We start from the raw sequence: 15,304 nt of genomic DNA on the forward strand, positions 1-15,304 counted from the left end.
TTATTCGGTATAATGTCTCTTTGGAGTTAAGAAAGATCTTAAAAACATAGTACATTCGATAATGTATGTCGCTTCGTAATAAAGAATACTTTTAAGATTATAGTCCCTTTTGGAACAATAATGTCTTGTCGGAATTAAGAATGATCTTAACAGTTTATAAATATTCTTTCAATAGTTTTCTATTTGAGGAGAAATTAAAAAGTCGAAATGGTGGTATCATCATATTTGAGTGGTCATAGTGCGATATTGATATTATGGAGAACTTAAAGTTCGAATGGTGGTAACACCATATTTGAGTGATCTCAACACCATAACAGAGTGGTAACAATACCATATTAAAGTGATTTCAGTATTATAAATAGTGGTCTTAGTATCATATTTAAGGGTGAAAATCTTGAACGGTTTTCTACAATGCAGTAGTTAACCGCGCAGTTGTAGCTGAACTTGTTTTATCCTAGAGGCGACGTGGTTGATAGTCCGCCTTGCACAATTTTACACAGTGCCACGAAACGTCTTATAGAGAGCGACCAGGTCGTGACTCAACCTAGTAACAACTTCGGTAGATATTCTATTTTCTCTTCAGACAATAGAAATACATCTTTCAAGTGAAACTATGAACTGATTGTTGTTATAAATAACTCTAATTACCAGCAGAATAGAAATCCCATAAAGGTCCTATTATTGAAAACCAACAGTCACCATTAGGAAATGATAATGGTTAACAATTTATTTAATCGTGCAAATTCATGTCATATGTCCTGCAAGTATAAGAACATGTCAACTGTTGCTCCGCAACGTAACTTGACTGAAGAGAAATTCACTTAAGAGAAATTCACTTTTATTATTAATTAAATTAATCTAATTGGTTGAAGTGAATGGTGAATCAACATTAGCGCCCCACGCTTTACCTACTATGATTATGCTATGTTCAAAAACATATGCTACGGCTGAAAATAAGAAAGTGTTGTTAAAATATTATAACAACGTTGGCATTGGAGATATGAAGTCGCAATTCGAGTCTGAAAAGAAAATTATTCTCTAAGACGTGATGCATGCTCAAAAATAAGAAAGAATCTGAATTTCAAATTTATACTGAATAAGATTGAGTTGACTCAGACGTAAAGAGAGACTTCTGCACAGTGTATTATTGTGGGAAAAGACTGCATCTTTAATGACATGTTCAAAATTAAATTATCCTTCCATCTAATTAGTTGTGTGATTTTAATATTTGACATGACAAAATTTATCATGCGAACAAGTGTAAGATTTTAAACTTGGATAACTTAGATTTCATATTCTCTTATACTCTTTGCAACTTCTCTTCTACCAAACAGACCAATAATGTTAACATCTGTATAAGCAAATATTTCATATTCTCTTATACTGTTAATATATGTATATGTGTATAGTTGATGTGAGTTAGTAAGTCTACCCATATTTTGTTGATCTGTTACATAGCTGTCACCTTTGTCAATTTTGTAATCTTAGACCATGTGCAATGGTTACAAATTTTCAATACTCTGTAACACCTATTTTTTCAATTCCCAACACTCCACACTATTTTCTCTCTCATAATTCAACACCCATTCAATTTTTACCTCTCCAATGGTTTTTTCATTCAACACCCTACCCCACCACTTTTTATTTCTCATTCTTATTTAATTTTATATTTTTGTTTTTATAATTACCTAAAATTATCGATTATAATTAAATTAAAATAATACAATTAACTATTTATTTTTTTAGTTTTTTTGGATCAGAAGAATTTTGGGTTTTAAAATAATACAATTAACAATGAAATTATAAAATTAAATTTCAGAAGAATTTGGGTGTTGAATTGATTATTATTGGGATCCATTTCACTAATCAAAGACTAAAACTTCAAAAGAAATGCTAATAATAAGATTAAGAGAGTGAAAAATTTGGTTTTTTATTTCTGTGTCCAAATCAAATGATTCAAGTCTCTATTTGTAGAGGGAAAAAAATCATGAATTTTGGTAAAAAATAAATAAAAAATAAATAAATTTGCAATGAAATAATTGAGTCTAAATTATTAAGAAGATAAAAATTCAAGCAGCCAATCGTAACAAGCCACGTGTCACAGCTTTATCCACAATTTTTTCTCTCTCCGCGTCCCCCTGCCAGCGACGCGCCTTGTCGACGCGTGTCCCACATGCGCCCAGCTTGGCGAACGGCGTCGCGCCACGTGTCCCCTGCGTCAAACTTTCAACATACTTAATCCTTTCATCACCTCTCTCCTCTTTCCTCATTTTCAATACCCTTCTCCAATCATTTCAACATATTGAAAATTGCTTTCAATAAGCCATTGTGGGTGGTCTTATGATTACTGTCAAGTGGCGTGGAACGAAGAGACAAAGTCATTACCCAAAGAAAACTTTGCCTTTGACTTTATTATATACTAGAAAAAAATGTTCGTATTTCTGCTTTTTTTTATTATGCTAACGTTCAACAATTTTAATGGTATTTTTTTATAAAATTTTGATTTTGATTAAAAGTAAAAATGTCTCTTTACAATACTAATGAAACATTAATGTTACTTTTTTTATTATATCATTAACTATTTATTATTTTCTCTTCTTTCAATTCTTTAATTTATCTTTCTTATACTATCTATTAAAGACAATTTTGTAAAACAACTCGTAATATTTATTTCCCACACAAAATTAATTATATTTTTTAATACGTGTGAAATGCCAAAAACATCATACAATTTGGGACGGAGGAAATATTGAAATTTTGAGTAGTATTAATCATAGTTATAATTTGAAAAAAGTAATTAATGTTGTATTGAAAAGTAAAATGGGTCAATATTTTTTTTACAAATGACTTAGTTATTATGAGACGGATAAAATATTTTCTATATATATAGTATTACTTTGAAAGATCTTTATATATATATATATATATATATATATATATATATATATATATATATATATATATGCACACTACAAAAAAAATTATATCTATATATGTGAGTTAAGATCAATTGACTCTACGATATTAAAATCTATTATTGGATTGAAAGCTATTATCACAAAGATTATCTACAAAATATCACATCAATCAGGTATCATAAAATTTTGTGGACATATTTATATAATAATAACTTTCGATCCAATAATGAATTTTATGATATGGATGGTTATGTTGGTAAGAGATATTGAATGTGTCATCATATATTAAGTTTGACATTAAGATGTCAACTGATCCTAATTCTTTATTATATATAGATGCATGTATTCGTTTATGAGTTGGATCACAAGAAACACCAAAATGACAATTATTGCTACCATTTTTGTCATATCTAAGTTTCTACTATTCTTCTCCAAATTTTCCACTGCAGCCGATACTATTAGTCAATCAGAATCACTTTCAGATGGAAGCACCTTGATTTCCAAAGATGGAACCTTCGAATTAGGTTTCTTCAGTCCAGGTAATTCCCCAAACCGCTATGTCGGAATTTGGTACAAAAACATCCCGGTTAAGACTGTAGTTTGGGTTGCCAATCGCGATAATCCATGCAAAGATAACTCCAGCAAGTTGATAATAAACGAAGAAGGAAACCTTGTTGTTCTCGGCAACAATCAGTCTCTTCTATGGTCGACAAATACAACTAAGATGACTTCCATTCCCATCGCGCAACTCCTCGACAATGGAAATTTAGTACTTAAAGATGAAAGGGATGAAGAGAATTTCTTGTGGCAAAGCTTTGATTATCCTGATAATACAATATTAGCAGGAATGAAGATTGGTTGGGACAAGAAAAGTGGTATAAATAGGGGTTTCAATGCATGGAAAAACTGGGAAGACCCGTCTTCGGGTAATTTTACTTCAGGTATGAGACTTAGCATTATTCCAGAAATGTTTATTTGGAAAGATTCAGTTGAGATTTTCAGAACAGGACCATTTAGTAACGTATTTGCATTGCAAGAGAATCCAGTTTATAGTTACGAATTCGTAAACAATGAAGACGAAGTTTATTATATATACACACTCAAGAACACCTCTGTGATTACCATACTTGTTTTGAATCAAACTCTTTTACTTCGTCAACGTCTCATTTGGATTCCTGAATCGAAAACATGGAATGTTTACCAAAACTTTCCACAAGATAGGTGTGATGATTATAACATCTGTGGTGCAAATGGAAATTGTGTCATTGGTGGATCGCCGATTTGTAAGTGCTTAGACGGGTTTAAGCCGAAATCACCTCAACAGTGGAATGCAATGGACTGGACACAAGGATGCGTGCGAGGCGGAAATTGGACTTGTGGAGACGAGAGTCGAGATGGATTTCTTAAACTTGTTAAAATGAAGGTACCAGATACTAAAAATTGTTGGGTTAATGAAAATATGACACTGGATGAATGTAAGGTCAAATGTTTGCAAAATTGTTCATGCACAGCTTACTCAAGCTTAAGCCCTAAGGAAGGAAGCATCGGTTGTTCTATATGGTTTGATGATCTTGTAGATTTGAGAGGTTCAGAAAGTGGGCAAGACTTGTATGTACGCACCGACACTTCTAATATAGGTAAGAATTTCACTACTTTTTTCAATACTACATTTTAAAATAAGGGAAATGTTAACGAGTGTGCCCTGATCACATTTGAAAGACCATAGTAAGTATTTACGAAAATTCATGTAATCAATATCTTGAAAATTGAAATACTTGATTTTTAAAAAATAATTGCTTATTTTAAAATGCTTAAAAAGTATCAGAAACCCTCGTTAACGAGACATTTAAAGTGATAAGAGGATTATTGGTTTTTTTAGAATGAGAAGTGTTTCAATGCAGATAACAAAGACGGGCGTAACAAGAAGGTTAGCTTTGGAGTTCCAATCATCGTTTCAGTAGTCATTGTGATGCTATTGGCTTTCTGCGTTTACAAAAGAAAGATGAATAATAAAGGTACTTTTTGTGACCCATCAAGCATTTTATAAGAATTTTTTAAATTGGCTAGTATTATTTACCACGAGACGTACAAAAACTTTACCGCTCGTGGATAAAACAAAAGGTGCCGCATATATATAGAACACCAAAATCTCATACATCAAATAAAAGCTCCATATTAACAAGATAATATCTCATATTCATAATATTCTATATTTTTTTAAGGTCAAATACCATGTTTGATCCTTTTAGTTTGACAGAATTCTCAACTTGATCCTTTAAGTTTCGAAAGTTTCAATTAGGTCCTTTTAGTTTGACAAAATTCTCAAGTTGGTCTTTTAAATTTCAAAAGTTTCAAATAGGTCATTTTAGTTGATAAACTATTTCACCGTTACCCCTGCTGTCAGTTAATAATTAACTGATGTTGATGTAGCCGTTAAATTGTTGACTTGGATCAAAACGTCGTCTTTTAAAAGCTCCAGGGTGTCAAAACGTTACGTTTAATCGTCACAAATGATCATTCTAGCACTATAAACATCGTTTGATGTTTATAGTGCTAGAAAGACATTTCTTGTTGTAAATAGTTGTCTTTCTAGCACTATAAATGATCATTTGTGACCATTAAACGAAGTGTTTTGACACCCTCGAGCTTTTAAAAACATCATTTTGATCCAAGTCAACAACTTAAAGACTACATCAACATCAGTTAAACGGAGACTCATAGCAGGGGTAACAGTGAAATAATTTATTAACTAACATGATCTATTTGAAACTTTTGAAACTTGAGGAACTAACTTGAGAATTCTATCAAACTAAAATGACTTAATTAAAACATTCGAAACTTAAAAGACTAACTTTAGAATTCTGTCAAACTAAAAGTCCCAAAGTAGTATTTGACTTTTTTTTTTAAGTTAATTTTATGTTATACAAATGAGATAAATCATAGCTATGAATAAGACAGTTTCACAATTAAATCAATAGGTCTCAACATTTATTAAGTGAAATATAATGTGTCCTTTTGATCCAATGGTGAACACTTGTGTGCACGGTAAGTTTACTTTGTTTGTGCATGACAAACAAATATTATTTTTAATTGGATACATCAGTATCCCATAAACGTAACTATGATTGAACATTTCAAACAATTTTACTAGAATGTCAATTTTGAAATATTTGTTTTTTTAGGAAACTAAAATGGAATACATTAATAAAAATGGAGACGCCTCTTAAGCACGAGGTGTACTAAAGAGGACGGTAAAGATACAAGATGTCTGATAAATAATTACAAAAAACGAGCGTCAGCTAATACCCAAACAAAATAAAGGGTCGGCCCGCCACTGTTCACAACCATAAATAAAAGAGGCGTTATTCGTCTTCAATTTTGAAGTATTTATTTTTTTCTTTTTACTTTACTTAAGCATTTTGCCGGGGTGTTTTTTTTCTTCTTTAATTTCGTAAAATTAGTTAATCAATATTGAGAATATATTTCATCCATAGTAGTCAAAATGGTTGCCCCCAATGCTTTAATTTTTTTCAACCTTGTCCACATGTACCAAGCCAAAGAGAAATCAGAAAACGACATATGGATGGAAGACCAAAATGATGTAGAGCTTCCTTTCTTTGATCTTTCAACAATACTTGATGCAACTAATAAGTTCTCAACGGACAACAAACTTGGTGAAGGTGGTTTTGGACCGGTATACAAGGTATATATAAACTTACCTTTCAATAGGGTTAAAATAAATTTATCTTTATCCAGAAATCCTAGCTCAACTGGTAAAATGCCGAAATTGTTAGATCGAATGTCATGATCAGGGTTCGGACCCTGGTACCTCCACTTGTGCGTGTGAATTTATAATGGTTTTGCCATTTCGTCTATCTACCCAAAAAAAAAAAGTAAATTTATCTTTCAAAAAATAGGGTTAAAGTAATAACTCATGAATCTCATTGTTCATATAACTACTTTTAATGTAGGGTATACTACAAGATGGTCAAGAAATAGCAGTCAAAAGACTTTCTGGGAATTCTATACAAGGATTGGAAGAATTTAAGAGTGAAGTAATATTATGTGCTAAACTTCAACACCGAAATCTTGTTAAGGTGATTGGTTGTTGCATTGAAAAAGATGAGAAAATACTGGTTTATGAACACATGTCAAACAAAGGCTTGGATTCATTTATTTTTGGTACGTAATATTTTTAAAGCTAAATATTCAATAGGTCAATCTAACACAAATGTCTAAAATATGATATAAAGGTGGAGCTTTACCATTTATAGTAAAAAATATTTGAATTTTATCACAGGCAAGTCCTGCCACACCTGCATATGATTACTTGAAGAAAAAAACAGCCCCTTTATTTGATTTGTTTGTGCATGTAATTTTAGAATGAAAGAACTACTAAATTGATTGGAAAATGTTTACAGATCCAATTCAAAGTAAACTGTTAGATTGGTCGACGCGTTTTAACATCTTGTATGGAATTGCTCGAGGTCTTCTTTATTTACATCAAGATTCAAGATTGAGGATCATACATAGAGATTTGAAGGCAAGTAATATTTTATTAGACAACGATATGAATCCAAAAATTTCAGATTTTGGTTTGGCTAGAATGTGTGGAGCTGATCAAATCGAAGGGAAAACAATTCGAATCGTTGGCACTTAGTAAGTATCTAATTAATGATGATAAAGTTTTACTATGATTGATTCAACATCAATATACTGATTTGTTTCTTTTCAGTGGTTATATGGCACCTGAATATGCCATCGATGGATTATTCTCTATTAAATCAGATGTATTTAGTTTTGGCGTATTAGTCCTCGAACTTATAAGTGGACTGAAAAATAGGACACGTACCTACAATCAACAAGATCACAATCTTATTGCGCATGTGAGTACCAAAAAAGTTTTTTTTTTTTTTGAATAAGCCAAAAAGAGAACTAGATTACCACTGATGATTCATCTCGCACAAGGTGTGCAATAGAGAATCACATGGGACATCAAACTAGTAGATAATAACACATTTTAATTTGTTGTAGGCATGGAGATTATGGAAGGAGGGAACTATACACACATTGATTGATACTAATTTGATGGATACATGTATTCTACATGAAGCTTTGCGGTGTTTACAAATAGGTCTTTTGTGTCTGCAACATCTTCCTATTGATAGACCAAACATGACATCTGTGGTTGTAATGTTGAGCAGTAATTCTGCTTTACCTCAACCACATGAACCAAGTTACTTATTTAGCAACGTATCCAATGAAATAGAATCTTCATCTTCTGAAATACAGATATCATCTTCAATAAATAAAGTAACTATATCCTTATTAGATGCTAGATGAAACATTCTAGAGATTTTTCGAGTTTATGTAAAATTACATAATTTGTATTATATTTGGGTGTGTGTGTGAGATATAGATTTGTCGATGGTGTGATATAGACGTGGGAGAGGCTGTTGGATTACACACAACTTTGGATTGGACCTCTATTCAATAGTTTGACAATGTCGATTTTGTATTTGATTGTAAAAGAGTTGTTGATTGTGTCAATTCTGACTTGATTAGACAAAGTTATCATTTATTTCCTAATAAGAGCGGTATTTAAAACGAGTTGTAAATGATCATAATTCTTTATGTTGGGATGGAAAGACAAATATTTTTGGTTGAATCATATCACTCTGCATTTTCAAGAAACATTAACTTAATAAAAGGTAAGATAATCATCAAACCTAAGCATCCATAACAACCATTTCAATATGTTCTTGCTTGATCCTTCAAAAAAAAAAAAATTGTTCTTGCTTGAATTTACTAATTATAGACCAAATATAAACAATCCTAACAGACAATGTCCAAACATCCTTATAATCATCGATATCTTTGATATCATCAAAAGGACGAGCAACTTCAGCATGATCTTCCATCCTATGGCATAAAATGTGTTTAACTTTGAGTAAGAAAACATTGAAGGAGATTGATTTTTTTTATTCTTTATAACATTTTTTGAGAAGAATTATTCTTGATAACATAATTTGTACTCATAGTTTTAAGACTAATATCATTTTCTTTCCCACATAAACGAGAGAGAAAAAATTCTATCACATTTTTAGATAAAAGGACAAATAATAGATTTTTAGATAATAGTTTACTGAGGACTAAAATGTCCCAGTTCATTTTTTTTTTATATATAGTTGGCCTTTGCGTAAATTTTTTGCGAACTTTGTCGCCAGTAAACAAGAAATCTCAACATATCTTAAATTAAGTTAATGCAAACAATCTGAACGATCTTCAAAGCAATCTCAAGGGAAAAGATGACAACCAACAAGGGCAGTGTTTAACTTCGGCATCAACAATTTTTTTTTGTAGATACACCCATTTCTCTGAAGAACGGGTGTACGATCCTTCGTGTAGTATCGAACAACCGGCGAGAAGAAGTCACATCTTGATCCGATAGTACACCAGTTTGTTCAAACAGAAATGTCTTACCAATTTTTGAATGAATTTAAAACAAAGGAACTGACCATACCCAAAAAAAATGACGAAATATCTATGGAGTATTATTTCAAAATATCTCCAGGAAAAACAAACTTTTTTTCTTTTAGGGAACTTTTGAATTCAAAATTCAAAGCGTTTACATTAATCCATATTTAAAAAATGAAATAAAAATACTCTTTACAAAAAATTTGGGTTGACTTAAGACAAACATCATATATCGTATTCAAACCTTTAGAGTAAAGAAACTTTGATTTAGTATCAAAATTTAAATTTGAAACACGTATATTAGTTCCATATATTTTGAAAAGATATTCAACCATTCCATCCCAATAGTCAACTTTTGTTGCATAAAGTTTATTACTAATCAAAAGAAGAAGAAAAAAAATACGGAATTGTTGTTCCACTCATACCATAAATCTTTGTACTTTTACTCAATCAAACATACCAATTCAAAATAGCATATATGCTTTAGGTTAAAAGAGGGATAATTTCACACATATCATACATCACATGTAACCGAATTAATCAAATACCATAAAAAATACATCTAAATTTTGTTAGCCTCATGTTATATTTTTCGATTTAAATATATTTACGCAACTTAATTTTTTTAAGGATTTTTGCGCTTAGTTCGGTTGGTAGTTAAATTGAGAGTTGTAGATCCTTTGATCATCATGTCAAAAATCTGTTACTGCGTATCATGTGAAACGACTAGATATATTCTTTTTGAGGAAGAGGAAAACTATATCATGAATGATCAAGCTTTTTGAATTTGAGGCAGACCAAGTCATGAATGAATGATCCAGAGAAAACGTCAACACTATCAAATTCTTTAAGAGGAAAAATTCATTTAGATCCTTGAAAAATTCCAACAAAAAATGAAAAAGATGAAAACAACTTCTAGTCACCTAAAAAATTAGTCTCTACTCTCTTTACTCGTTATTTAATATTTGATATGGGCGAAAAAGAAGATATGGGCGAAGCGTTGGGACTCCATCTTGCTTTGCAATGGGTAGGTGATATGCGTCTGGACAATATTGATTTTGACGTTGATACTCTTGCAGGAGACAAGCAAATGTGGTTGTTCATACTCTTGCAGGAGAGATAACATTTCTAGCTAGTCCCACTATTTATTTTCACATACCCCAATGTATTGAGACTTTGATTGTTAATGAAATGTTATAAGCACTTTTATCTCAAATTTTTTTAAGAGTTGTAGATTTGAGTTCATGTTGTATGTTTGAAAATTTCGTTTTTTGAAAAGTTGAGAAATGGAGGAATGGAGGTTCTGTGTTGCTGGAAACTGACTTAAGTAACGTAGCGCAACTTAAGTCACGCTACCCTTATAACTAGGGCATGTTAACTCACGCTACGTAAGTTAACATGCGTAGGGGCATTTTGGACTTTTACCTTGGCAATGAGCGGAACCATTTGGATAATGAGCAGAATTCTCTGTATTATGGACTTTGCCTGTCTCTCTCTTTGATGTAATCATGAGGCCCAATATTCTGATCTATTTGATGGTGAGAGCTCAAGCAATAAAGCAGAGCAGGAGTGCAGGACACTGTCAATTGTTACTCAGCATCATTTATCAAATTCTTTTGGATCCATTTTGGACCAGCAAGGCATTACTAGAACAACAATATGTTAATTGAACTAAATTTTTTTACTTACCTGTAACCTGTTTGGTATCATGTTTCTGAGAACCTATGGACATGAGAGATCATCCATTGTTATTATTTTTCTGTTATATTTGCTATTTGCACCCTCTGTTAAAGGAGTAAGTTTGCTTTTATTCTATGATTGTTATCTTAATGTGGGTGCATTGTTTGTAACCAACCGACAAATGTAACGTAGTTGCTCCAATTTTTGTTTAGGGCATTGATTGTGAACAATTTGTTGTGTTTATTTAGAATTCTAGTAGAGTGAGTACTCAATAAAATGCTGTTGTCATTTATGAGTATGATTTGATGTGTCCATTTGTTGAGTATGAGATCTTTGAATTATGAACACAGATACGAACGTTGAACACGACAGTGACTATAACACATAGACATCAGTAATAATTTCAAAAAATTGAAGTGATTGAATGTAATACATGTGTCAATATTGTGTTGGTGTCAGACATTAATGTGTCACGCCTTCAATATGAATTGTCGGTGCTACATAAATGATGTGATTGAAGATATTAGCTATTGTTCCTTTTTTCATCTGGCTTCTAATAAGGTGATAGTCATCTGATTGGTTATGGTCTTTTCACTTTGACCTGACTTCGAAGTTTCTGCAAACGAATACTTGTTTACATAGTAACCAGGCTCTTTCGGCTTCGCAAATTCACCGTCACTCCCTAACATTAGAATCACAGAAGGCATACCAGGCCTATCCTCGGGAAATTGCTGGACACACAAGAGACTGACATGAATGCAACGCAATGCCTCTGATTCAACACAAGCGTCTTTTATGTTTTTGTCGATTAGTTCTAAAGCCCTTCCCTCTTTCCATAAACTCCATGCCTAAAGTGAACCATGGAAATTGGAATTAGAAAATTGTTAAAACTTACAAGTGCTTACATATATATCACAACAAATACTTACATGAGTGACAAGATTAGGAGATTCGTTTTCGACATAAAAACCTCTACTTCTTTTTCCACATATAATCTCCAGCATCAAAATTCCAAAACTGAATACATCAGATTTCACAGAAAAAAGTCCATCCGCAGCATATTCTGGTGCCATGTAGCCACTGCAACATACAATCGAAACAAAAACAATAAAGTTTAGAACAGTCACAAAAATTATCAAATTCAGCTTGGTACTGAGATACTTACTAAGTTCCAACAACTCGGCTTGTATTTCCATGAGTCTGATCTAATCCAAAGATTCTAGCTATGCCAAAATCTGATATTTTCGGGTTCAACTTGTCATCAAGCAAAATATTGCTTGGTTTGAGGTCTCTATGAATTATCCTCAGTCTAGAATCTTGATGAAGATAAAGAAGACCTCGGGCAATTCCGCAAATAATGTTGAAGCGCTTTGGCCAATCTAGCAGTTTGCTTTTGGTATCATCTGTTTCATAAGTATTGACCTATTTTGATTTAGATTTCAAATTTTATTTTCATAACCTCCAAAGTGATATTGCAATCATTAACTAGTCTACCAAGGTATAAGAATGTTTGAAATATTCATACCAAAAATCAACCAATTTAAGCTATTGTTTGGCATGTACTCATAAACTAGCATTCGATGTTCTTCCTCGATGCAACAGCCAAGAAGTTTAACAAGATTTCTGTGTTGAAGTTTTGCTATAAGTTTTACTTCATTCTTTAACTCGTTAATTCCTTGGCCAGAGTCACTTGAAAGCCTCTTCACAGCAATTTCTTGTCGACTTGCCAATCTTCCCTACATAATAACATATAAAAGTAAATTAAGACACTTTTTAATCACATTGATAGTATAGTTAATTAATCCTTTCTCCTACATAATATATACTTAATTACCTTGTATACAGGTCCAAAACCACCTTCTCCAATCTTGTTCTTGATCGAGAAGTTATCAGTGGCAGTGACTAAGGTTGAATATGTAAGCAGTGGGAGATCAAGATCATCCTCATCTTCACTACCTCTGCCACCTTCTAGTTCAATATTTTCTGAATCCTCTGATAAAATGGAACAATGGCTTCAGTTTAGTTTAAGGCATAAGGTAAGAGGTATGTGATAAATCATTAACTACTGACATGCTGCCGAAAACAGACCATACATGATTATTAAACCAGCACACAACATACACCTTCTAAATTTGGATTACTTGATCTGCAATTTTTCTTAAATTGCTCACAGCCTTTACTTTTGTTAAGATATCATAATAATGCACAGTAGGCTTCACGATACGTTGGAAAAGTAGCAGCCTCAGATGTATTTAGTTTGGTAAGTTACATTTTGATCCTGATTAAATTTGACTGTAAGAACACACACACTATCTCATTCGCGAATTTAATTACTTTTTATCCTTTGTAAGTAGCCGAAGTGATTTTCTTAGAGTTCATCCTAGTTCAACAAAAAACAATTCTACCATCCATTTAGGGAAAATATAGATAAAAATGTTTCATACCAGTTATTCTGTGCCGCAGTATGTAGAGACGATATCCAAAAAATAGCATCCCAGATGCTATAATGATGCTAGCAAGAATGCTTATCAGATTCTTCTTGAGCCCATCATGCCCCTCTTCAAAGTTAAGTGTATAAGACCAAATTAAAATAAATAAAACATGTGTGTGTGTGTATAAATTTGATGGTTCCGTGGGAAAAAAAATCATAAAAAAGATGTCCTTACCTTTGCCTAATTCTGAAGCATCCATTCGAATATATAGATCCTGACCATCATTTTCAAACTCCCTAATATCAATTAAATCACCAAACCACATGACACAGCCACTGCCTTCTCCGGTTATGTTAGAATTAGTATAAGCCGTACAAGAACAATTATTCAAGCATTTCAGTCTACATTCATTTAGACCTATTGTTTGATCTACCCAAGTATGTGAACAATCTGGAATTTTCAGACCTTTCACTTTCACAAATCCATCATTGAGTTTGTTAGTACAGTTTAACGGTTTATTTCGGACACATCCTTGAGACCAATCAGATGAGTTCCAAGCAGCTGGAGACCTAGGGCTAAACCCTGATAAGCATTCGCATAATAGCGAGCCTGTGATTGTGCAAATACCGTAGACTCCACATTTTCTATAATAGTCACACCTGTCTTTTGGTAGTGATTTCATAACGTTCCAAATTTGTTGATCTTCGGACCATACATATCGATAATAAATTGAATCCGTTTGATTCAATTCCATTCTTGATATTACAGAATCGTTCAACATACTGTATGTATAGTATATCTCATCCTTATTAGACACAAAATTGTAAGCATAAACATTGTTAGGCTTTTGATCTGGTACACCACTAAAGTGCAATCCATTCCATGGTCCAACTCTTACATATTTCTTTGTTCCTTGCATAAGATATTGTTCAGGATAATTATAAAGTAACGATCCCCAGTATAAGTCTCCTGGTGATGGATCGTCCGGACTTTTCCAAGACGTCATTCTCCTTTCCGTATGAGTTCTAAGATTCCAACCTAACTTCATCCCAGGAAGTATTGTATCAGAAGGGTAATCAAAACTCTGCCACAAATAGACTTCCGGGTTTGTTTCCTTCTCGCCTCGTATCACAAGATTCCCTGAATCCAAAAGTTGTGCAACTGGATTCAGGGAACCTTGTTGAGATGTTGTATACCAAACTACTTCGTCTCTTTGTTTAAGGACAAGGTTCCCAGTGTCGTTTAGTGTTAGGATTCCGGAGGAGGAATCATTGATAGGTTTGACACCATTAGCAACCCAAACAACTGTTTGTACTGGAATATTCTTATACCAAATCCCCAAGTAACTTTTGTTGGAATTCATAGGACTGAAGAAACCAAGTACAAATTTTTCACCTTGTGAAACCAAGGTCATGCCATTAGTGAAGGATTGAGAGAGATCAAGAGTATCTACTGCTATGGAAAATTTGAGGGAAGGTAGAAGAAGTATACATGTAAGATTTATCAAGAAGGAAATAATATCAATATTCATTGAATTTTATCTTTTGCATGTGTCTATTGTTTGGACTTTGGATATATAAATTATTCATGAATAGAGCTAAATATCAATGCTGTTTAATGCAGAAGCAACGTAGAAACACCATATAATTGGCTATTTAGAAATAGTGATCCGTTTGAATAAATTGGCTATTTAGAAAATTGCAACAAAAAAACAAAATTTAAATCGTTTTGTATTTGATTTGTTCATATAACACCAAATTATGTTGAAAACAAAGCACATGTATCATTACATTTGTG

At 32.5% G+C, this 15,304-nt stretch overlaps 2 protein-coding genes across 2 annotated transcripts; one reads left to right on the forward strand and one right to left on the reverse strand.

Moving 5' to 3' along the window:
* Nucleotides 1–3,271: 3,271 nt before the first annotated feature.
* LOC25502630 (G-type lectin S-receptor-like serine/threonine-protein kinase At4g27290) lies at nucleotides 3,272–8,536 on the forward strand. The gene is made up of 7 exons (XM_013590178.3): nucleotides 3,272–4,555; nucleotides 4,820–4,933; nucleotides 6,473–6,621; nucleotides 6,890–7,100; nucleotides 7,340–7,577; nucleotides 7,654–7,804; nucleotides 7,953–8,536. Exons 1-7 carry the CDS (start codon nucleotides 3,298–3,300, stop codon nucleotides 8,259–8,261), a joined length of 2,430 nt encoding a protein of 809 aa, XP_013445632.3. The 5' UTR covers nucleotides 3,272–3,297; the 3' UTR covers nucleotides 8,262–8,536.
* A 2,911-nt stretch (nucleotides 8,537–11,447) lies between these two features.
* On the reverse strand, nucleotides 11,448–15,188 carry LOC25502631 (G-type lectin S-receptor-like serine/threonine-protein kinase At4g27290). The gene is made up of 7 exons (XM_013590180.3): nucleotides 13,742–15,188; nucleotides 13,520–13,633; nucleotides 12,910–13,067; nucleotides 12,601–12,811; nucleotides 12,241–12,478; nucleotides 12,005–12,155; nucleotides 11,448–11,923 (listed from the first exon to the last, which is right to left on the reverse strand). Exons 1-7 carry the CDS (start codon nucleotides 15,036–15,038, stop codon nucleotides 11,618–11,620), a joined length of 2,475 nt encoding a protein of 824 aa, XP_013445634.1. The 5' UTR covers nucleotides 15,039–15,188; the 3' UTR covers nucleotides 11,448–11,617.
* Nucleotides 15,189–15,304: the final 116 nt, after the last annotated feature.

The sequence above is a fragment of the Medicago truncatula genome, chromosome 8, assembly GCF_003473485.1.
Source record: "Medicago truncatula cultivar Jemalong A17 chromosome 8, MtrunA17r5.0-ANR, whole genome shotgun sequence".
NCBI classification, from domain to species: Eukaryota; Viridiplantae; Streptophyta; class Magnoliopsida; order Fabales; family Fabaceae; genus Medicago; species Medicago truncatula.

Bases quoted from the DNA above. Each gene is read 5' to 3' on its own strand.
- LOC25502630 (XM_013590178.3), top strand. From the start codon at position 3,298: ATGACAATTATTGCTACCATTTTTGTCATATCTAAGTTTCTACTATTC. The intron at 6,622-6,889 runs GTATATATAAAC...CTTTTAATGTAG, and splicing joins GTTTTGGACCGGTATACAAG to GGTATACTACAAGATGGTCA. The intron at 7,578-7,653 runs GTAAGTATCTAA...GTTTCTTTTCAG, and splicing joins ATTCGAATCGTTGGCACTTA to TGGTTATATGGCACCTGAAT.
- LOC25502631 (XM_013590180.3), bottom strand. From the start codon at position 15,038: ATGAATATTGATATTATTTCCTTCTTGATAAATCTTACATGTATACTT. The intron at 13,068-13,519 runs GTATGAAACATT...CCATTTTATCAG, and splicing joins ACTGCGGCACAGAATAACTG to AGGATTCAGAAAATATTGAA. The intron at 11,924-12,004 runs GTAAGTATTTGT...GGTTCACTTTAG, and splicing joins CTCCTAATCTTGTCACTCAT to GCATGGAGTTTATGGAAAGA.